Consider the following 20298-nt stretch of genomic DNA (forward strand, 5'->3'; position numbering starts at 1 on the left):
TTGTGGCTTATGTAATTTAATTATAACTTAACTAAAAATAAATTGTTTTTCCTTTGGATGACAGTAATTACATAACTACATAAATGACTTGAGAAGGAGTAAGTTAATATTTTGGGATGACAGTTTTTCTTACAATACTTTTCTAATCTTCAGTCAGTAAGCTGAACTGGAGTTTAGTTTTAATCCTCCAGCAAGTGGTGCTATATAATCCAGTGATGATTGAGCTAAAAGTCACAAGTAAAATTAAAAGATAACACAGTCTGACAGGCATAAAATTATACTTTTGTATCAACATAATTCCCAATGAGCTTTTATCCAAAAACTGGTATACAGGTCCTGAGTGAGTGCCTATACCCATCTGTAGAACAACATGGAGGCTCTGACATAGAAATAAGAAAGCTTGCCTAATAGAATTTAGATTGTGTTGAAGAGTAAATGTGGTCATATTGTAGATTGCAGTTCAATTTCATGAGAAGTGTAGAAATTCTCATGATTTTGAAAGTCTTATGAGAGACTTTTTGCCTTCTAGGCATTTCCATTTCTAGTCCCACATTTCAATAAATTGCTCCAGACATTTCTCATTTTCCCAGCACCATATTTAAAGAAATAATCAGTGGCTCAAGACTTTATTATTATTTATTTATTTATTATTATTGTGCTAAAAACACAAGGGTAAAAACATTGTAAAACTTTTTTTCCTTTAACCTCTCATCCTTGTTCAGTCTCTAATGTCACTCTACATCTGCCAGTGGACAGTACTTTAGATAACTATAGGATCTCTTTACACACACACATACACATACACACTGAACTACTTGACAAACTATAGTATCCTGTCAAGTGGCAAGCTATTAGTGGGTGCTATTAGCTGTCTTTTTAGAGTGATTGTGTAGGTGGAGCAGGAGCAAAGAACATGCATTAGTACACACAGTCCCACACATACACACACAAATGTAACATGGATGGTAATTACATCTGCACTCGTCTTAAGAGTCTGTGTGGGTGAAGGGAAAGGAGGAAATTAAGCAAACATAACAAATATCCAATTATTTCCTATATGTATCAGAAAAATTTGTGCATGAATATGTTATATGAGCTTTATTTTAATCCTTTGTTGCCCTTTTGTGAACATATTAGCATATTACTACACTCGCAATAGACAATAATAATAATAATACTAATAATAATAACTTTATTTGTAAATCAAAATCAAGTTCTCCATAGTTTGACTAAAACCACACAATAAAAAATAATCATACATGTTCCAGCATACAGACATGCAGTCAGCCATATGGTCTTATATTAATTCCAACATACACCCTTCCGTACACCAATTTGAGGGTCTCGAAAAGCGCTATATAAATGCAATCCATTATTACTATTATTATTATTAGATGAGAACTATGGCCAAAAATAATGGGAGAAAGATTAAGGAAAAGCTAACCTATAAAAAGGAGTTTTGAGCAGTCATGTAAAACAAACCACTGCTTCAGCCGATCTAATAATGTGAGGAAGGCTTTTCCAAAGTTTAAGAGCTACAACCTCAAAAGCACGATTGCATGAAGTTTTCATCAGCAGCCTAGCTGTTGCATTCTAAACTAGTTGAAGACACACAGAACGAAAAACATGTAAACAGCATGTCTTTCATCGTCACTTCCCTCTCTCACACCAACCGGTCGCAGCAGATGGCCCCGCCCCTCCCTGAGCCTGGTTCTGCCGGAGGTTTCTTCCTGTTAAAAGGGAGTTTTTCCTTCCCACTGTCGCCAAAGTGCTTGCTCATAGGGGGTCATTTGATTTTTGGGCTTTTTCTCTGTATGTATTATTGTAGGGTCTACCTTACAATATAAAGCGCATTGAATTGAACTGAACTGAATTGAATTGAATTGAAAGACAGGATAAGGAATACTGAGACATGTATGTGAAAACAATAATATATATGGGAGAAAATTAAAGCATGTATTCAAAGTTCCAAATTGTTGGATAACAGACAACACGTAGGTTTTGAAAGCAGACAGAGATATGTCTGCTTTTAAATATCCTATTGTGTCATGAAATCTTATTGTTCAAGGATGTTTGAATCCGAAAGTTATACTTCAGAGTAAAACATCCTCAGTTTTCCTGCCATCTAAACTTGTTTTATTGTCCTCAGATGAGATCTGTCATCTTTATCTCACCACACAAAGGCTTCATTTCAATCCAAAGTACCTAAACTGCATGCAATCTGTGTCCACTGCCATGTGCAAACTTACAAAAACTATGCAAACCAGTCAGCTGATATATGAAAAAGCATGGGATGTCTTTTTCTCCCGTTTGACTATATAGGCTTCGTTTCGGTATATTTGATGTCAGCAATGCAAAAGATTACACACTAAATGTCACAGTGTAACAGGATAGCTTTCTCCCTAGTATAAAGGGCAAATATAGCCCATATCCTTTTGTAAATCAATGCTAATGTGTCAAAGCACAATGAAAAAAGCAACACACAACTCTATATATGGCTACAGAGTTTTAAAAATGGTGGCTGCTATAAAATTCTGCTTACTCAACCAATCAATTCACCTCTACAAGCTGTATCCCCCGGAGTTCCTGTGAAGTGAAAAATGCTACCATTTAAACAGAGTCTTTTGGAGCTCTGACTTTTGTTCCTGTAGTAGAAACACACTTAGTTCCTGCACTGGAAATATAGTCAATGTGGCACCGCCTTACCTTGAATTCATATGATTCCTCGATGATCACCTCCAGTTTGACATGATCTCCCAACATTGGACGGCCCATTTCAGCTATGCGGCGTTCCTCTTCATCTTTTCCTGTCAGCGGCTCTTCTTCCACTTCTTCGTCTTTCTGCTGTTCCTCTGAAGAAACAAAACAGGGGACACAAACAGTTAGAAAAGAAACAGCAGTAAGCCAGTCAGTTGTGTTAATGCAGATTGGAATTTATGCAAGAGATTAGCTGAAAAAAAGATAATAAAGTGAGGGAAGCTAGTTGTGTAGCACACCAGAAGAAGTAGTTTCAAATAAGAAATAAGCTGATATTGTTATTTTATTTATTTATTTATTTTTTAAGTTTTCAAAATCAGTTTTCTCAAAAGTTAGCATGTCAGGTGAAACCATGTCAGGTGAAGTTGTCAGGTACAACTTCAAGGTCACATTCTGGATGATCTTGTTCTAGTGGAGTGATATCTCTTATACTACAATGAAGAGGACTTTCTTCTTCCAGTCTTTATGCCAGTCACACTGCAGTTACCATACCAAAGTGTGATGTAGCTGTTCAGGATGCCCAAACAGCTTTTATTGAGACCCAACATTGCCTCCATAAAACGGGGTTCTCACTTGCTTCATTTACCAACCTCTACACCTTTGGAGACAGAGCCTTCAGTGTGTCAGCGCCTACCCTGTGAATTCCCATCTGAGCTCGGCAGTGTCCCTTCATTTAACTTCTCAAAACCTTTTCAAACAGGCCTCCAACCTCTAGCCTGTTTACTTATTTCATCGTAGTTGCTGATGAGATGATGTGCGCTAGTGTTGTATCATCAGTCTTGTTTCAGCAAAGTATGGAGCAACGGACAGAGCACACAGCCCCGTGTGACCCCTGTGTTCAGTTTGATGAGGTCTTACTGTAAGCATTTACTGTTTGCACAGTATGCCAACTGTAAGGGCTCCAGAGAAGGTGGGAGGCTGGTTTTGATAAGATCCATGACTAGTCGGATGAATCTCTTCACATTAGTTGCACCTGCAGGTTTTCTTCTCTGGTGTAAGTTTCAGTGCCTTAAACCTCCCATAGAACTCATTCAGCTGGTTTTGGTGGGAGGGTTGTGTCGTCCACTTGCGGTATTATTTTACAGCCCGAATCTCCTGCTACATGAGCCCAGTGTCCCTGGAATCACAGAATTTGCTTTCAATTTTTCTTATGTATGCCAACTTAGTCTTCTTGATGGCTCAGTAGAGATCAGTTTTTGCCAACCTGAGCACTACTTTTACCCCCAATCAGAAGGCAGCATCCTTAATTCTCAGCTCTTTAAGGCTCTCTGATGACATCAGAAGAAGGGTTTGATAACTGTAACAACACACATACACTTGGAGCATACATGCTCCAATCAGTACTTGCAAAAAAGTCCTGAAGTGCTGTAGTTGTATCTGGCCAGGATGCAACTACTGGTCTGATCGGATTTGCCTTAATGCGTTTCAGTAATGTTCTCTATGCTGGAAAAAGCATAACAGAAATGTGATGTTTGTATACACCATATTAAATGTGTTATTGCGCCTGGTTGGAACACGCTATTGGAATTTGGATAGAACAATTTAAGTTTATGTATATGAAATCTCCAGCAACCACCTTGAAACTGTCTGAATGAACAGTCTCTAGCTCACTGATGGCACTGTACAGCTGCCACAGGATGTCCTGGGTGGTGACAGTGAATTACTATAGCTGGTAGAAGGGTTGGAATTTCACTATCATATCTTTCAAAAGAAAATGAGTTGTGACAATTCCACTGTTGCTGCACCACATATAATGTAATGTATACACACAGTCCTCCACCTCAGGTCTTACTGGTGCTTACAGAAGGCTGTTAGTCTGTCCAGCAGGAATGCGACATCAGAAATGTTGCTACGGAGTCAGGTTTTGGTCAAAACAAAAACAATACAGTGTCTCGCATCCAGCTGTGTGTGTACTTGCAGCCACAGATAATCCATCTTATTCTCTAAGGAATGAACATAGGCAAGTAAGAGTGATGGGACTGATGGTCTGTTTGGGTTAGCTCGGACGCTTTCTTCATTCACTTGTGTGTCTGTGCACACTGCTTCATGTACGTCATACCCCACACAGCTCTGTCAGACCAGCTCAGTGATCTCAGCTTTCTTCAAACACAAAGTCTCCCGCAGACTTCTCAAGGTTACGCCTCATTTTCAGCAGCATCTTTCGGTTGGTCCTTAATATGAGACACTCATGATGCTCAAGACAAACACAACAAATATGATGCCGTGTATTTTCCTCTAAAATTCCAAACTTTTTATCTGTAATGAATACACGGGCGATCGTGGCTCAAGAGTTGGGAGTTCACCTTGTAATCGGAAGGTTGCCGGTTCGAGCCCCGGCTTGGACAGTCTCGGTCGTTGTGTCCTTGGGCAAGACGCTTCACCCGTTGCCTACTGGTGGTGGTCAGAGGGCCCGGTGGCGCCAGTGTCCGGCAGCCTCGCCTCTGTCAGTGCGCCCCAGGGTGGCTGTGGCAACAATGTAACTTGCCATCACCAGTGCATGAATGTGTGCGTGAATGGGTGGATGGCTGGACTTTGGGGTCCTTGGGGACTAGTAATGCGCTATACAAATATTTACCATATAACACAAAACCCTCAGTGTACCAGGTACAAATACATTTTGATCACTAATTCTTCAAAGAGAGCTGGTGATCATATGCCATTATTGGCACTTTATTCATAATTGCCACTTCAAGTAGCAATCTTTGTCTTAAATTATTAACTAGAAGTGTCTGCAATTTTAACTTATTTAATTAGCTTTATATTCTTCAACTGTTTTAGCACCATTACTAAATGGAAAATACTTCCACTAGTTCCCCTGTTATCTCATTATCCCTGTCGCTCTGTCTTTCACACGCCACCCCCATCTCTTTTCTTTTCTCTGTCTTTATGGTCTGTGCCAGTAATTGAGATTCACCGTCGAGAAAGAACTCACTGCTGGTATCAAAGGGTGAGGCGTCAGACAGAATGGCCTTGATCATATTTTTCACGGGGGAACAGTTATCCATGCTGTTGCCTTCCATTATTGTGCACTGCATTGTGGGTCTACACCAACCCGTTGGTCATTTGTTCCCCTCAGTTGGGTTTGCTGCATGGAGCTTATAGCTCACTTGCACAAACAGCCATGCAAATGTCTGCCAAGAGCACTTTCATCAAACTTGTACTCCACAAGCAAGGGGCACAATTTAGAACTGTGGTGCCCAGCGTGTTCATGTAGCAACAGAGTAAAGTCTAGGGCAACCAAAAGGCAGCCTGCTATTTTTCTTTTTAATTACTGCAGTATACAAAAGCCACCTGTTAATAACAAAGCATTCACCAGGAATAAATTCCTAGCAGACTTCTTTGTTAGCCAGCTGTAGCACACAAAACAGATTAAATTAAATTAGCTGAGAATATCACCTGCCTCTTCAGTCTATGCAGATGCTTTCACTGTTCCTATACCTTAGAACCACTTTCAACACCACACTGTCTGCCCATAGCCTTTAAACTGCAGGGAAAATATAGCTGGTTCACTTCTGCCTCACTACCAAATAGATAACAATGGTCATCTAACATTTCTGTTTTTCTCCTTTAATGGTGCAGTCTGTCCTGTAATAAGTCCAACATTTTGTTGACCTATCAGTCCACCCTGACCTTCACCATATAAGGATTCTGTGGCTTAAAATTACAGCTATGTCACCTCACTTCCTTTTTTGACCTGGCCAAAGGTCGACGGGTTACAATAAACTGTGTCTGTAAACAACCATGTGTATTTTTTATACTAACAGTCACTTCAGATATGACGGCAGTCTCTAAAAATAAAATTTTTATCTCAGCAGACTTTCAATGTTCGCTTTTTAGCTAACTTGAATTTACAATATAGTGATTAGCGCACACACATAAACACACACAGCTGCACCAAAGCTAATTTAATGAACTCTAATACCAGCATACAATAAGTCATATGTGAGATGAGGATGACCTGGCAGTATCCTCGTTAGCTACACTCCTTCTGTGTGAGCGTATCTGTAAATGAATCTGACAGAGGTTGAATGTTGCAGGGTAAGATGCTGCTTCTTGTCAAAGCTACTGTCTGCACAATTTATCATTCGGATTTCTTCTCCCGTTGTCCTTCTCTGTGCTCCTTTGAAGCTAATTCAATTAATACTACTGAATATGCTTTTAAGTCAGGACAGCTATACAGAAATATTACTAAAGCATTTAAATATGCGTTGAATTCAGCATTGTACATAATTAGATTCAAAATTGCATACTTTTAAACTTTTTGATAATGTATATTTGGATGAAAACAGACCTAAAATATGAGGATAGTATACGCTGTGGTATGTGTATTTTTGTTGCGTAACATTTTATACCTCCAACTCCAGCTGTCCTACTCTTTAAAATCTTTTTCATCTCCGGCTCTCATAATTAAAATCTCTAATTTGTATTCACCCTTTTCTCTGTTTGATTCTAATTTTTTCTCCTTCCTGATTTGGCTTTGTTTCAAGGGGGCTTCAGAAAACTGTGAAAGTTAAAAAACAGGGAACACATCACTAATTCAGGTAGCAATACTGACAATATGACGCAGCTCTCGAGTTAATTGTGCTCTGTGGCATATTCAGTGGGAACAAATGAGCCCATGAGGTACAGTTAGTACAGGTTAGTGCTCTCTGTCCCGCTAGCAAGAAGTCACAATTTGTACTTTTGAAAATGTAGAAAGATTATACTGTCAACTTTGCCTGCTAGGAAACAGAATTATTATTATTATTTCACTTTATTGTCCTTTCCTATCTTCCACAATGGACTGCAAATACCAATGCTAGACAGTTACAAGTTTGTATTTTATGCGACCTTTTGCAGATGTGTCTCTGATTTTTTTTCTTTAGAAAGAACCTTTTAATTCTAAAAATCTAAGCTCTAAGCTGTTTTCACACATTCATTGTGCCCGTTTTCAAGACATTATACAGTGTCCAACTTACCCAGATTGGACATCAAACTAATTTTTACTTTACAAGCTCCTAATAGCAAGTTCCTTAATCCCTGATTGATACCATTTGAGTGTGAGTAGTAGAACTTCCTGCATGGTTTACGTAAGCCTCACATGCACATCCAGTTGTGAATGTGCAGCTAGGGCAGCTACATAGAAATATAGTTGTAAAGAAAATCTGACATTTTTGTCTGGTACATGTAAGAAGGGGCGACTTCAAATAATTTCCAAATCTGATTTTTCTGAGACTGTTTGGAGTTCATGTGTGAAATTATCAAAAGAAGGCCACAAAAGAGCAGCTGAGAGGCATACACTTCACCAACCCCAATGTACTTTATATCAGATAACAATGATTTGGGGCTTCATATAGTATGGCACACCATAACAATTAGATTAGACTCAGTGATTACAGCATGACCATATTTGATATTCAACTATCCAACAAGAGTTGTTGTTGGATAGTTGAGAAGCTTATTGTAGAGATCAAGTAAAGAAGCAGGGTCTAAACTTGTTTATTTATTATGGCTAGCATATAAAGCTTTTCTATCAGCATAAAATTGATCCAGGTAAATCATCAGTCCAAATTCTAGGCAATAACATGTGGTCCAACACCATATACAGATGCTAGCTTCAAATGTACACCCTGGAAAGGAACATTCAGTTTCTGAACTTAAATAGTGCTAAATTTCACTCAGTCTACGTGTGTTTCTTTCTGAATTTTCTCCACGGTATTGTCTTTAGTTTAGGAATTGTGTCTGCCTCTTTGTCTGGGTGAAACATCTGTCAATACGTGTCTGACAGGAGGTAGCATGTGTTCGGTGTGCATGTGGGATTTCACACCTTGTCATGTTTGATGGAGCCCCTACTTTAACAGAAGTGATAGAAGGTGACTTGGAGGGGAAGGAGAGAGTAGAAAGGTTGAGTAAGGGGCAAAGATGAAGGAAAGAAAGAACAATCAGAGAGAAGAGAGAATTTTTGTCATGTTTAATTGATTCAAGATTCACTGGAGAACGTAGAGGAAAAAGAGGAAAGGCAAGAAGAGAAAAACAAAGAGCAGGAACAGAGGGGAGAAGCATCAGTGCTTTGGGAAGGAGGAGATATGCAGATGGAAGGAGGAAGAAGACAGGAAGGAGACAATTGAAGACAGGGCCTCTGACAGGTTTAAACAGTACAGCAGGGGACAAGACGGAGGAAGAAGCAGTTGTTATACTGTCACAATTCTGAAGAGTGTCACAGAAGGAGGCACAAAAGCAGATGGACAAGAAGAACTTTTAAAGACTTAACACAGTTTTACCAGGTCCATTACATGAGATTAAGGAAAAGAAAGGGAAAAAAGAAGGAAATACAAATAAAGGAGAAGAGTATGGGGATATAGATAAGAAAGAATATCATATGGAACATTTTGAAAAAGCAAAAAAGAGACAAGAAAAGAGAGGGTGAAAATAAAACAAAAATGGGTAGAGGGCAGGTAAATGAATGTAGCAAGAGGAAAAAAACAGGAAAATGCATATGAAAGTAACAACTGGAGTTTATGCTGCTTTTCTTTTCTTTTCAGAGTTTTGTTAGAGTGACAACCCATGTTAGTCACTACAGTTAGGTACTTGTTTTTGTTTAGAATTGAAGGATGTCTGGATAATGTATCTGAGGCAGACTCCTGAAGTGCTGTGTGCTGTCAATAAGGCTGAGCTAGAAGCTGGGTTAAATGCTATCGCTTATTGTCTCCCCAGCAACACTTTCTAGTTCCTCCTGGGGGATCACAATGCATTCCTATGCCAGGTGAGAAGTAATATCTTTCCAGCAGGTTATGGATCTTCATCAGGGTCTCCTTCTAGTTCAGGGAAAAATCTCCCAGAGGAGATGCCCAGCGGGGATCCTAACCACCACAACTGACTCCTTTTCACACAGAGAAGCAGTGACTCTTGTCTGAGCTCCCTCCAGATGTCTCCTAACTCTATCTCTAAGGGTTAGCCCAGGCGCTAAGTTACACCCAGCAAGAATATGTGCTTGCTGGGTGTTGTTTTCTGTAGTAATTGTATAAGCTGTACAATACTGATTTCAAAAATTTACAATTGCTCTTATAAATAATCTTAACTTCTACAGATTTAATTAGAGTAGTAATGAGAAATTGAATGATATGAGGAGCCTGCAATTTAATTAACCTAACTTACTCTTCCATTTTAAACAATCTAGCACTGAATATGAAATAAAAAAAATAGTAATCAGTGTCCTCATTCAATAAAATAAACAAAACAACACAAGCATTAATGTGAAATGATCATTAATCATTGCATATGTGAAATTTACTTAGAATTGCATATTGCTGTATTGCTTGGTGATTTTGCAGAGTTAATGACTCTGTTTTGCAATCTCTCATTAAATAGATTTGTAATGATGTTTACCTTTCTGCACAACACAGGGTTCAGTGGGTTTGTACATTATGGATATGTAATGTACATACTAATAAACAAACAGAATATGGAGAGATACATAGAAACATGTACATAAACATACTGACTGGCATGATGAAGAGTATCATGTGTCCAATTAGTTGATGCTGTTTTGACACATGTACCATCTTAATCAATGCTGGAATTAACGATATGCACTATTGTATAACTAAACACTCAAAAATACTGATGCACACAGACGGGGGCTGAAAAAGGACATAAGGAAAAGGAGTATGAGAGGGGATGACATTGCTGTCAGACAAAATCTGTCACATATATTCATGCACATAATGTATCTCTATGCATGTGTGGGCACACTACAATGCACATATGTTTACCTCTGCATTAGTATAAATTGTATCTGTCTGTGCCTGTTTTATACTGTACACATGCTTGCATGTTTTAGGACATGGGGTCATTATTACTTTCTGCAGGGCATGTGTGTTTTCAGCCTTTTTCCTCTCAGCAATATTCCTTCCTCACGCCGCACTTTTTCCCCCAATGTGAAATATTTAGCTTCATGGGTTGTGGTGAACTATCTACTGCTTGAGGTTCCTCGGGACAAAATTTGAATGATGCTGTATCTGAGGGTCATCCAGAAACTTCAAAAATTCCATGTAAATTCAATTGAGTTTACCCTCAGAAAAAAAACAACTATGTGCATAAAACATGTGATCACTCAAAACATCTTCTGTGGGAGTCCAAGATCCATTTACTTTATTTAAAGAGAGAAACCAACACTTCACATCTGCAACAATACTGTCACCCAATTTGATATCTGCCTACACATGCAAACAATAAATATCCAGCTGCACCTGCACAAACAAGCCAGAGCTGAACAGGTACTCATACCTTCTCTCCAAAAGTTGTTGAAAGGGAGATGGAGGAAACTAGTACAAGAAGAGGATAAAATAATCGACAAAAACACATTGAAAGGCATCTTTTGTCAATGTGCTACGGTTCTATTAAGTAAAAGCAGACTTGGGTTGAAAAATAAGTGAAATTTAAGGCAGCTGAATGTTGAAGCACTGACACATGAACTTAAGATGCCTTCAAAATACTGGAGCCAAGCTACAGTTGTGGTAAACTGATGAGGTTTAAGCTGAAATCTGAGGTGGGGTGATGCTATTGTTATTGGCAAAACATTGCTCTAGGGCATCTGTGCATAATCAGTCATAAAGTATCTGAGTATGCACAGACTAAATCTTGTGCGTCACGTTCTCTGCCCTGCAGTAAAGAAAATAAAGACCAGGTTCATGCAGTGATGTCTCTCTCATTTCATCCTCCTTATCACTACTGAGTTGATCACAATAAAAAACTTAGCAAACAAACCAGGTATGAGTAAAGACACTGCAGCATTCTGTGCTTCTGAATACCTGAATAACAAGAACAGCATAACAAGAAAAATTTCATGGACTCCTATGATTGTATTTTATGTACTCTGCTTACTGTCCTAAAAAAAAAGCCTTGTTATCAATATCTCTTCTATTTCCAGTAAAGTCAAGTGACTACAGGAAATTACTGAACTACACGGTTCCCCTCTGTTCTCTTTGCATAATATGTAGCTCCTTATATCAGTGCAACAGATGTCAAACCAGTTGCTTGTTTAGACACTATATGAATTCTGTGAACCTAATTTCCTTTAAGCAAAACACAGGTAAATGAAACAGCCGCATCAAAAGACAAGAATATCAGCCTTTTATCTTTGGTTCAGAATAAAAGAACAAGAGATGAAACGGGACCTTGCTGGAAGAAAAGCTGACTATATTCTCCCAGTCATAAAACCTTGTATGTCAGAGCTGTTTTCTGGGATTCATATCTGACGGCACAATTAGCAAATTAATCAACACTGGAGAGTGAATGTGCCTCTTTTGGACTGTGCTCAGCAGCTGTCTCAGGGGTAGGACACTTAAAAGCCAATTTAAAATATGTTGGATTGTGCCAAAATGCTCTGAGAAAACCAATTCTACATTCCACAGTCTCTCTGCAGTACTTTGTACTAATTTACTGAGTTTACAATAATAATAATAGTTTACTGAAATTGCAACCTCAGTAAACACTAATTGGAAATTAAGAATACAAAACAACATAGTCCCATGTTTTCACATATTCAACTGTGTTTGTTATAAAAAGCTGCCAGTGCTACCCCTCAGCCTCCTGAACACCTATGGTATAAACTTGAAAAAATGTGGTGACTTCCTTCTTGAGTTACCACATTCATCCACAAGATTTTCTGAGAAAAGGTCCTCAGACTTCTGAGATTTTGACTTTTCTAATTCAATTCAATTCAATTCCATTTTATTTATACAGTGCCAAATAACAACAAAAGTCACCTCAACGTGCTTTATATTTTAAGATAGACCCCAAAATAATACATACAGAGAAAAATCCAACAATGATATGACCCCCTATGAGCAAGCACTTTGGTGACAGTGGGAAGGAAAAACTCCCTTTTAACAGGAAGAAACCTCTGGCAGAACCAGACTCAGACTCATCTGCTGCAACCAGAGATTTTTAATTTGAAAATCCTAGTTCATCCTTAGTTATTAGTAAGTAAGTAAGTAAGTAAAACTTTATTTATATAGCACCTTTCAAGATAAAAATCACAAAGTGCTTCACAGAAGCTAAAACCTAAAAATAAAAATCAACTAAAAGCAAGTTTAAAAAGATGGGTTTTTAGCTGTTTTTTAAAAGCGACCACTGAGTCCACAGATCTCAGGCTCAAAGGGAGAGAGTTCCACAATCTGGGGGCCACAGTTCCAAAAGCTTTGTCGCCTTTTGTTTTCAGCCTCGTGTGCTGGACAGCAAGCAAGCCCTGGTCACATGACCTCAGGGACCTGCTGGGAATGTATGGATGCAAAATTTCACTTATATATGTTGGTGCTTGTCCATGCAGGGCCCTGAAAGTCAAGGTCAAAACCTTAAACTGGATCCTGAATTTAACGGGGAGCCAGTGCAGCTGAATCAGCAGGGGTGTGACATGGGAAAACTTGGAGGACTTGGTCAGAAGCTTTGCAGCAGCGTTCTGAACAACTTGCAGACGCTCCAAAGAGGCTTTACATAAACAAGTAAACAAAGAATTACAATAATCCAGACGAGATGAAACAAATGCATGAATGACAATTTCTAATTCGGAGCGCGATACAATGGGACTCAGCTTAGCAATGTTTCTCAAATGATAAAAACAGGAGCGAACCAAGGATTTTACATGGGCATCCAAAGTCAGAGCTGAGTCAATACTAACACCAAGGCTCCTGATAGACGGTTTTGCAAATGTAGCAAGTGGACCCAAGCTTTCCATAACACTAGGTACAAAATTTTTAGGAGCACAAACAAGAACTTCAGTCTTCTCCTCATTTAGTTAAAGAAAGTTTCCAGCCATCCAACATCTAATGGAGTCTATGCACTTGTGCAAAATCTGTAGCTAGAACAACTATAAGCTGCTTAGCCACAACCTTTTCTAAAATCTTAGAAATGAACGGTAATTTTGAAATCGGTCTGTAGCTACTGAGAAGAGAAGCATCAAGCTTAGGTTTTTTTTAACAGTGGGTGAATAACAGCATTCTTACAATAAACAGGGACCTGACCAGAAACCAGTGAGGTATTAATAATTGTGAGCACACAGGGACCAATAGACTGAAAGACATTTTTAAACAAAGATCCAGGTAAAATATCAAGAGAGCAGGAGGATGCTTTCATTGAATTAACCAACTTGACCAGCTCAGTTATCATGTTCACAAGAGTTTCAGAAAATCAGAATCTGACCTTGGTCAAGGTCATCATTATTCAAGCTTGCCTGAGACTCAACACTCTGTTAAATGGTAAATGGACTGGTTCTTATATAGCACTTTTCTAGTCTATCTGAGCAGTCAATGCACTTTTATTTGCCTTTACTTGCCTCATTCAAAGATATTTGGCATCCAGACTGGAGGGAATCGGACCACCAACCCTCTGAATAGCAGATGCCCTGCTCTACCACCTAAGCTACAGCCATCAGTCGTTCAGGCTGAATAAAAGTCTAAACCCAGACTTTATTTCAGACATTTATTTCTGTGCCTAACACAAACACTGAATTTGAAACTCCTCCTCTAGCGTCCTCCTAAAATAAATCGGAGAATCGTGATTAGCTGATGGCAGCTGTGCCAGCCAATTTCCCCTGGTACTGCCCCTGAACCCGCTACTGCATCCCTCTCGTGCAGTTGAGCCACACACCACATCCCACCACCATACTAACAGTTTTGGGAAATCTTAGGATTTTGCCTGCCTGCCTGTCCAGTGGAGTCATGCCTTTTATATATGAGGGGTAAAACTCCCAGGAGCTCAGCTATGAAATTACAGACCACTCAAAAGGTGGTGACTGCTGAGGTGCATGGAGCATAATAGTCGTAATAGTCACAAATGCCCTGGCAACTCAATAACTCAATAACCAGCAAAACCAACCTCTGCCATTAACATCAGCGCAAAGAATGTGTGCCGGGAGCTTCGCGGCATGGGTTTCCAGGGCAGAACAACCCTGTAGAGGTAATGTGTAAGTGGTCCTATGTCTTTGAACAATGCAATGCTGTTTTGACCAAATACAGAACATTTTTAAATGTTCAAATTCTTGAAAGAGTAGTTGTCAAACAGCTAACAGTACAGAAACAGCTTTAGTGAAGGTTACAAATGATCTTCTTATGGCTTCTGACAGTGGACTCATCTCTGTGCTTGTCCTGCTAGACCTCAGTGCAGCATTCGATACTGTTGGCCATAATGTTCTATTAGAACGATTAGCACACACTGTAGGTATAACAGGTACTAGGCTGCAGTGGTTTGTATCATATCTATCTAATCAACTCCAATTTGTTCACATAAATGGAGAGTTAATTATGGAGTTCCACAGGGTTCAGTGCTAGGACCAATTCTATTTACATTATACATGCTTCCCTTAGGCAGTATCAACAGAAGGCATAGCAAACATTTTCACTGCTATGCAGATGACACACAACTTTATCTGTCCATTAAGCCAGATAACACACAACAATTAGTTAAACTGCAGGAATGTTTTAAAGACATAAAAACCTGGATGGCATCTAATTTTCTGCTTCTTAATTCAGATAAAACTGAGGTTATTGTACTGGCCAAGAAAATCTTAGAAATATGGTATCTAACCAGATCTAACCTTACTCTGGATGGCATTAGCTTGGCCTCCAGTAACACTGTGAGGAAGCTTGGAGTCATTTTTGACCAGGATATGTCCTTCAACGCACATATTAAACAAATATGTAGGACTGCTTTCTTCCATTTGCGCAATATCTCTAAAATTAGAAATATCCAGTCTCCGAGTGATGCTGAAAAACTAGTTCATGCATTTATTACATCTAGGTTGGACTCTTGTAATTCATGTTTCCATAAAAGAGGGGCCTGAAAACTAAAGGCTCTGATGGACAAAGAACAAACATCAGCATCTGTGTAGAACTGATAAAAGTCAATTATCACTGCTGATGAAAGCTGTGTCTCATCACTCTTCAGCGGAAATGCCTGCAGTTTCCATGCCTGAAGAAATGATTTCAGAAGTGCAAGCATTTGAATGCTTGTTTCTTTTGACATTCACAGGGTTGTGCACCATGCTCTTAATTTGTCCCTGAGGGTCAGACTGTCAATCCAAATGTAGCAGGAGGAAGAAGAAGCCTAGAAGTGGAATATAGCTGCAAAAACATAGCGAGTAAATCAGGTCCACTTTTGGTTTTTCATAGATTTTATGTAACCCTGCAACATAAGAATTCTAATTTTAAAGACATATTTCTAGAGATTTTTTTTTTCTGTCTAATCTCATCAAATACTGTTTTTTGAAGACAAAAGATATAAAAATATTTAGTATATTTGTTTATTACTAAACAGCAGTCTAAGCAGAGACACCCAGACCTCCCTCTCCCCAGCCACTGCTTCAAACTCACCAAGCTTGAGGAGGTGCTTGAACACAGAGGCATTACAATTGCAGACCAAGCGAGTCGAGGGATATAACCTCTCCCTTTGAGGTATGCCCTGAGCCTTCCTCCTATTGTGGCATGCTCAAAAAACTTCACTTAAGAGGCTTCTAGGAGTCTGTCAATCTCCCACCACTCCCCTCATTCTCCAACAAGATCCCAAGATATACTTAAATTCCTCCACTTGGGGTAGCAGCTAGGCCCTGACAAGAAACATAGCTGAGAACTATGGGCTCATACTTGGAGGTGCTAGTTTTTATTCCCACCACTTGACACTTGACTCCAAACCACTTCTCCAGTGCCAGTTGGAGGCAACCACCTGATGAAAAATCAGAACCACATCTACAAAAAGCAGAGACCAGAACAAGTGGAAACCATCTGCTACTTGGCAATTCCTAGAAATTATATCCGTAAAAATTATGACTGACATTGGTGAAAAAGGGTAACTGTGGCTGAATGGCCCTAACAAGAGGCCAGATACCTGGGCTAAGTACCCCTACTGGATCCCCTGCAGGACACAGTCCAATGCCTTCTCCATAAAACACACAAAACCTTGAAATACCTTCGGGAGGATAGAAAATTGGTCAAATGTTCTATGACAAAGACAAAAACAATAATGTTGATAATGCAAGCATACAGTGATATGTGTACGTGGCTATATGCATACAGAACATGCACAGATAAACAACAGGATGGACAAACACACGAAAAAGGGGTTAATGCCATTAAGAGATGTGCAGGGCTCATTTAGTACAGACAACCAGCACATCAGATCATAAAACACACAGACAGTGTGTGTTTGCGTGTTCCTGTGTATCCCGGAGGTGTGGTTGATCTCCTGACTGTGATAATGTGATATCCAGCCCTTGTCTTTGATCCCCTCATCACTATAAACACTGCTGATGCCTGGTAAACACATGCTGCCATTAGCACACTGATATGGCTGCTCTGTGTGAGTGTGTAAAACAGAGAGAGAAAGAACTACTTTTAATGAGTGTACCCAAAAGAGCTAAAGTACATTTAAGGTCATAAAACTCATTTTAGACAACATGTAAACAGAAAACTGAGGATATATCTCAAACTCCTTAACAGTATGTGATTTATCAATCTCTGTAGTGTGTGTCAAAATAACAATATATATAAAATGGATCATTTCTCACTTAAAACCCCCCCAACAACTTTACAATAAATTACTTTGTAATAAAAAACAAGGGGGGTGAGCATCTCATATGAGATAATGGATAAACACACTGGAGATAGATTCAGCAAGTGATTAAGGGCAAACACAGAGTTGCAGACAAACACTAACATGCACATCTAAAGCCTAACTACATGGTGGAAGCATTGAAACTGAAATACTGTTTGATTCAATCATTAAATCAACATCATAGAACAACTTAGAATCAACATTTCAGTGTTATTAACAGGAAATACATATTATTATAGAAAATATATTTGGGAGCTTATAAAATTTCAATTGACTAAGCTACTAGATTACAAAACATTTTGATCACTGGTTTAACTGCACCAGATTGCTTAACAATGATGTGTGAAACATTGAAGCATTCCTCCTCCTGGAAGAGTAAAGGCTTGATATGACTCAAATAGGACTAAATTAAACTTTAGGAAACAGCTTCTGTCTGTGGAATATTTAATTTTCTAGAATGTAGAAAAGCTACAAAGTTCTTCATAAAAAGTGGCTCTGTGGAATGTCAACATGTCATGAGCAAAAGAAGAACAGCCCTGTGTCACTGTGGGTTTTTCCACCCATTAATATGTTATCAGCACAGTGAATGGCTATTATCAGTCATTATGACTCCCATAGATATGGGCCAATAGTTGCTCTTCCATCTACTAGCATGCCCATTATAATCAGAGAAGTCCTGTGTCAGTTATGTGTACTTAGGGAATTGTTAACCCCACAGTTAGCAGTCTGTTAGGTACTGCTTCTATATGTTTTTTTTAACCCAGTGATCCATAATCCAGCTGTACGAGAACATTTTGAATCAAGCAGTGACATTTTCAAACGCCAACAGAAAACATATCTCAGAAAGCTCTTGGCTGAATGACGGGGGGAACAAAGTAGATAAGAGAAAAAGGAAAGGAGAAGAAAGGAGAGGACAGGTGTAATTCCCGCTCAATTTGCTCAGGAGCAAAAAGACTAAGAATGAAAAAAATAAAGGAGGAAAAACAGAGAAGTCCAGAAGGGAGCAACACAACTGATCTGTGTATGCTCAGGCTGAATCCCAAATCAACAGACCTGCTAAATCAAGAGCAAACACAAGGGTGCTGCTCTGTGTCACTTCAGAAATATGCTATAAGTGCAACTGATGCTTTGATTTTATGTTTTATAGTGTTGCCAGCTGTAAAGTGTCAGTTCTTCCTTCTAACTGCAAAGTGCTCTTGTCTCAAATATCTTATCAGGGTTTACATAAAATAAATATGATAAAAAAGACTGAAACAAAGCTGGCTCGCTGACTCTGTAGTCTCTTTTCTTTGCTTCCATGTTTGGAGATTTGTGTAATCAGCTATGCTGGCAATGTGCACAGATGCAAAGGCTCATCCAGTTACAAAGCTGAGGAAAATCATGTTGTATTGCTTACAGTGACAAGAACAAGGCTTCTCTCGTGCACTGATAACCTGATGATAAAATCTATATTTTCCCTGGATATTGTTTGAGATTTTGTTTATATGCAAAATATATTATTTTTTAATTAATGTATGTTCTTTATATATGAGATATATTAGACCATGCCCTGCAGCGATTAGTCACCTTAATTATAAGTTATGTCAAAATTTAAACAGCTACTTTAATTATCAAACAACCGTTTCCTGTGGCGCAAACGTTTCAGATGCTAAAATTTACCGCTTTTCTTCGTCATATTTAAAAGTACATTTTAAATATTTAGGCTTTGGGTTGGTGGTTGGAAAAAGCAAATTTAGAAATCATAAAATAAATTCCAACATTTCAAGAACACTGCCAAATAAACTGAACAGAGACAGCCAAATGCTCCCTCCAGAAATCATATTTTTTACTTAGTGTTTCTGGAGCTTTTTCACCACCACCCACAACTGCTTTATATTTTTCTAGTTGGAAGTAACTCCATCATTTCCCAATACATAGCACTGTAATAGAACAGCGTAAAAATGAGCTTTAATTTTTGTCAATTATACGTTCTGAACATTTGAAAACTTGCTCAGATTGAGTATATTGCACGGAAATACTATAGTTATTCTTTGCGCAGAGATAACAGTTAACATTAACAGCCCACTCAGCAACTACAGTAACAAAGGAGAACTGCGTTATAAGAATGAATGAGGAACTTATTTCTGGTGATGGTCTGTTGAATCAGGATTCATGAAAGTGCATTCTCAGTGCTCATTAGTCGTCAAACCTGTCTGTTCCTTCCTGTTTCGTCTCCACTGGGGGGGTTCAAGCAGAATGTAGAAGGAGGATAGCTTATTGTACTCCTCCCGGTCTAAGATCCTAACGGTTATGGTCTTCCTGTATGGGACAACACACGTACACATACATAGAGGGAGGTGGTAAATGCATGCATGATAAACAAACATCATGGCGAGGTATATACACAAAAGGCACACACAGACATGCACACAGACAAAGGTGTAGTGGATGTGGTTGATGAGATGACGTACAGTCTGCCGCATGTTCGCTGTCATATTTAGGACACAACAGCAGGAGAACAATAAATCCCCTCCTGTGTGCCTCCATGTGTTAAGAACATGCGGCCTCTGCAGTGCGACGGACACTCTGGGGTCAAGGCTTCACTATTCGCAGGATCACGAGGCTCACCCTCTTCCTGACCTTTGGTGTCATTGCTCTCCACCAGGCGAGGCTCCCCAATCTCTATGTAGAATGTTTTGTTCTTCTCATACTCCTCGTCGTCAATTATTTTCACCTTGATGGTTTTGCTGAAGAGAAGGAGGGGGAGGAGGGAGGGGGGGGGGAGAAGGGGAAAAAAGGAGGAGAGAAGAAGAGAAGGCAGAAAAGTGAGGAAAGGACAGGCTGGAAACTGGAAAACCAAGAGGAAACAGAAAAGAGCAGTACTCGACTTTCCCACAGATACACGTTCAGTTATCAGGTTACATAATATTTTCACATGGACGTATCTGAAGGCTGTTCTTTTGCTTTTAAAACTATGGA

The 20298-nt window shown here is 39.1% G+C and overlaps 1 protein-coding gene across 3 annotated transcripts in view; it reads right to left on the bottom strand.

The window, feature by feature from the left end:
- Positions 1 to 20298, bottom strand: part of slc8a1b (solute carrier family 8 member 1b) — a 145559-nt gene that overhangs the window by 34438 nt on the left and 90823 nt on the right. Inside the window, exons 5-6 of one of the 3 annotated variants that reach the window (XM_085296301.1) lie at positions 19529 to 19638; positions 2707 to 2852 (exon numbers count right to left, since the gene is read on the bottom strand). In XM_085296301.1, coding sequence (XP_085152427.1) covers positions 2707 to 2852; positions 19529 to 19638 — 256 coding nt within the window. Of the gene's footprint in view, positions 1 to 2706; positions 2853 to 19528; positions 19639 to 19947; positions 20067 to 20298 lie in introns of all 3 variants that reach the window. The other 2 variants (XM_085296302.1, XM_085296299.1) reach the window with 2 other exon arrangements.

The sequence above is a fragment of the Mchenga conophoros genome, linkage group LG13 (genome assembly GCF_057382185.1).
Source record: "Mchenga conophoros isolate Kocher_MC1m ecotype Shallow Benthic linkage group LG13, M_conophoros_male_GT1.1, whole genome shotgun sequence".
Classification (NCBI taxonomy): Eukaryota; Metazoa; Chordata; class Actinopteri; order Cichliformes; family Cichlidae; genus Mchenga; species Mchenga conophoros.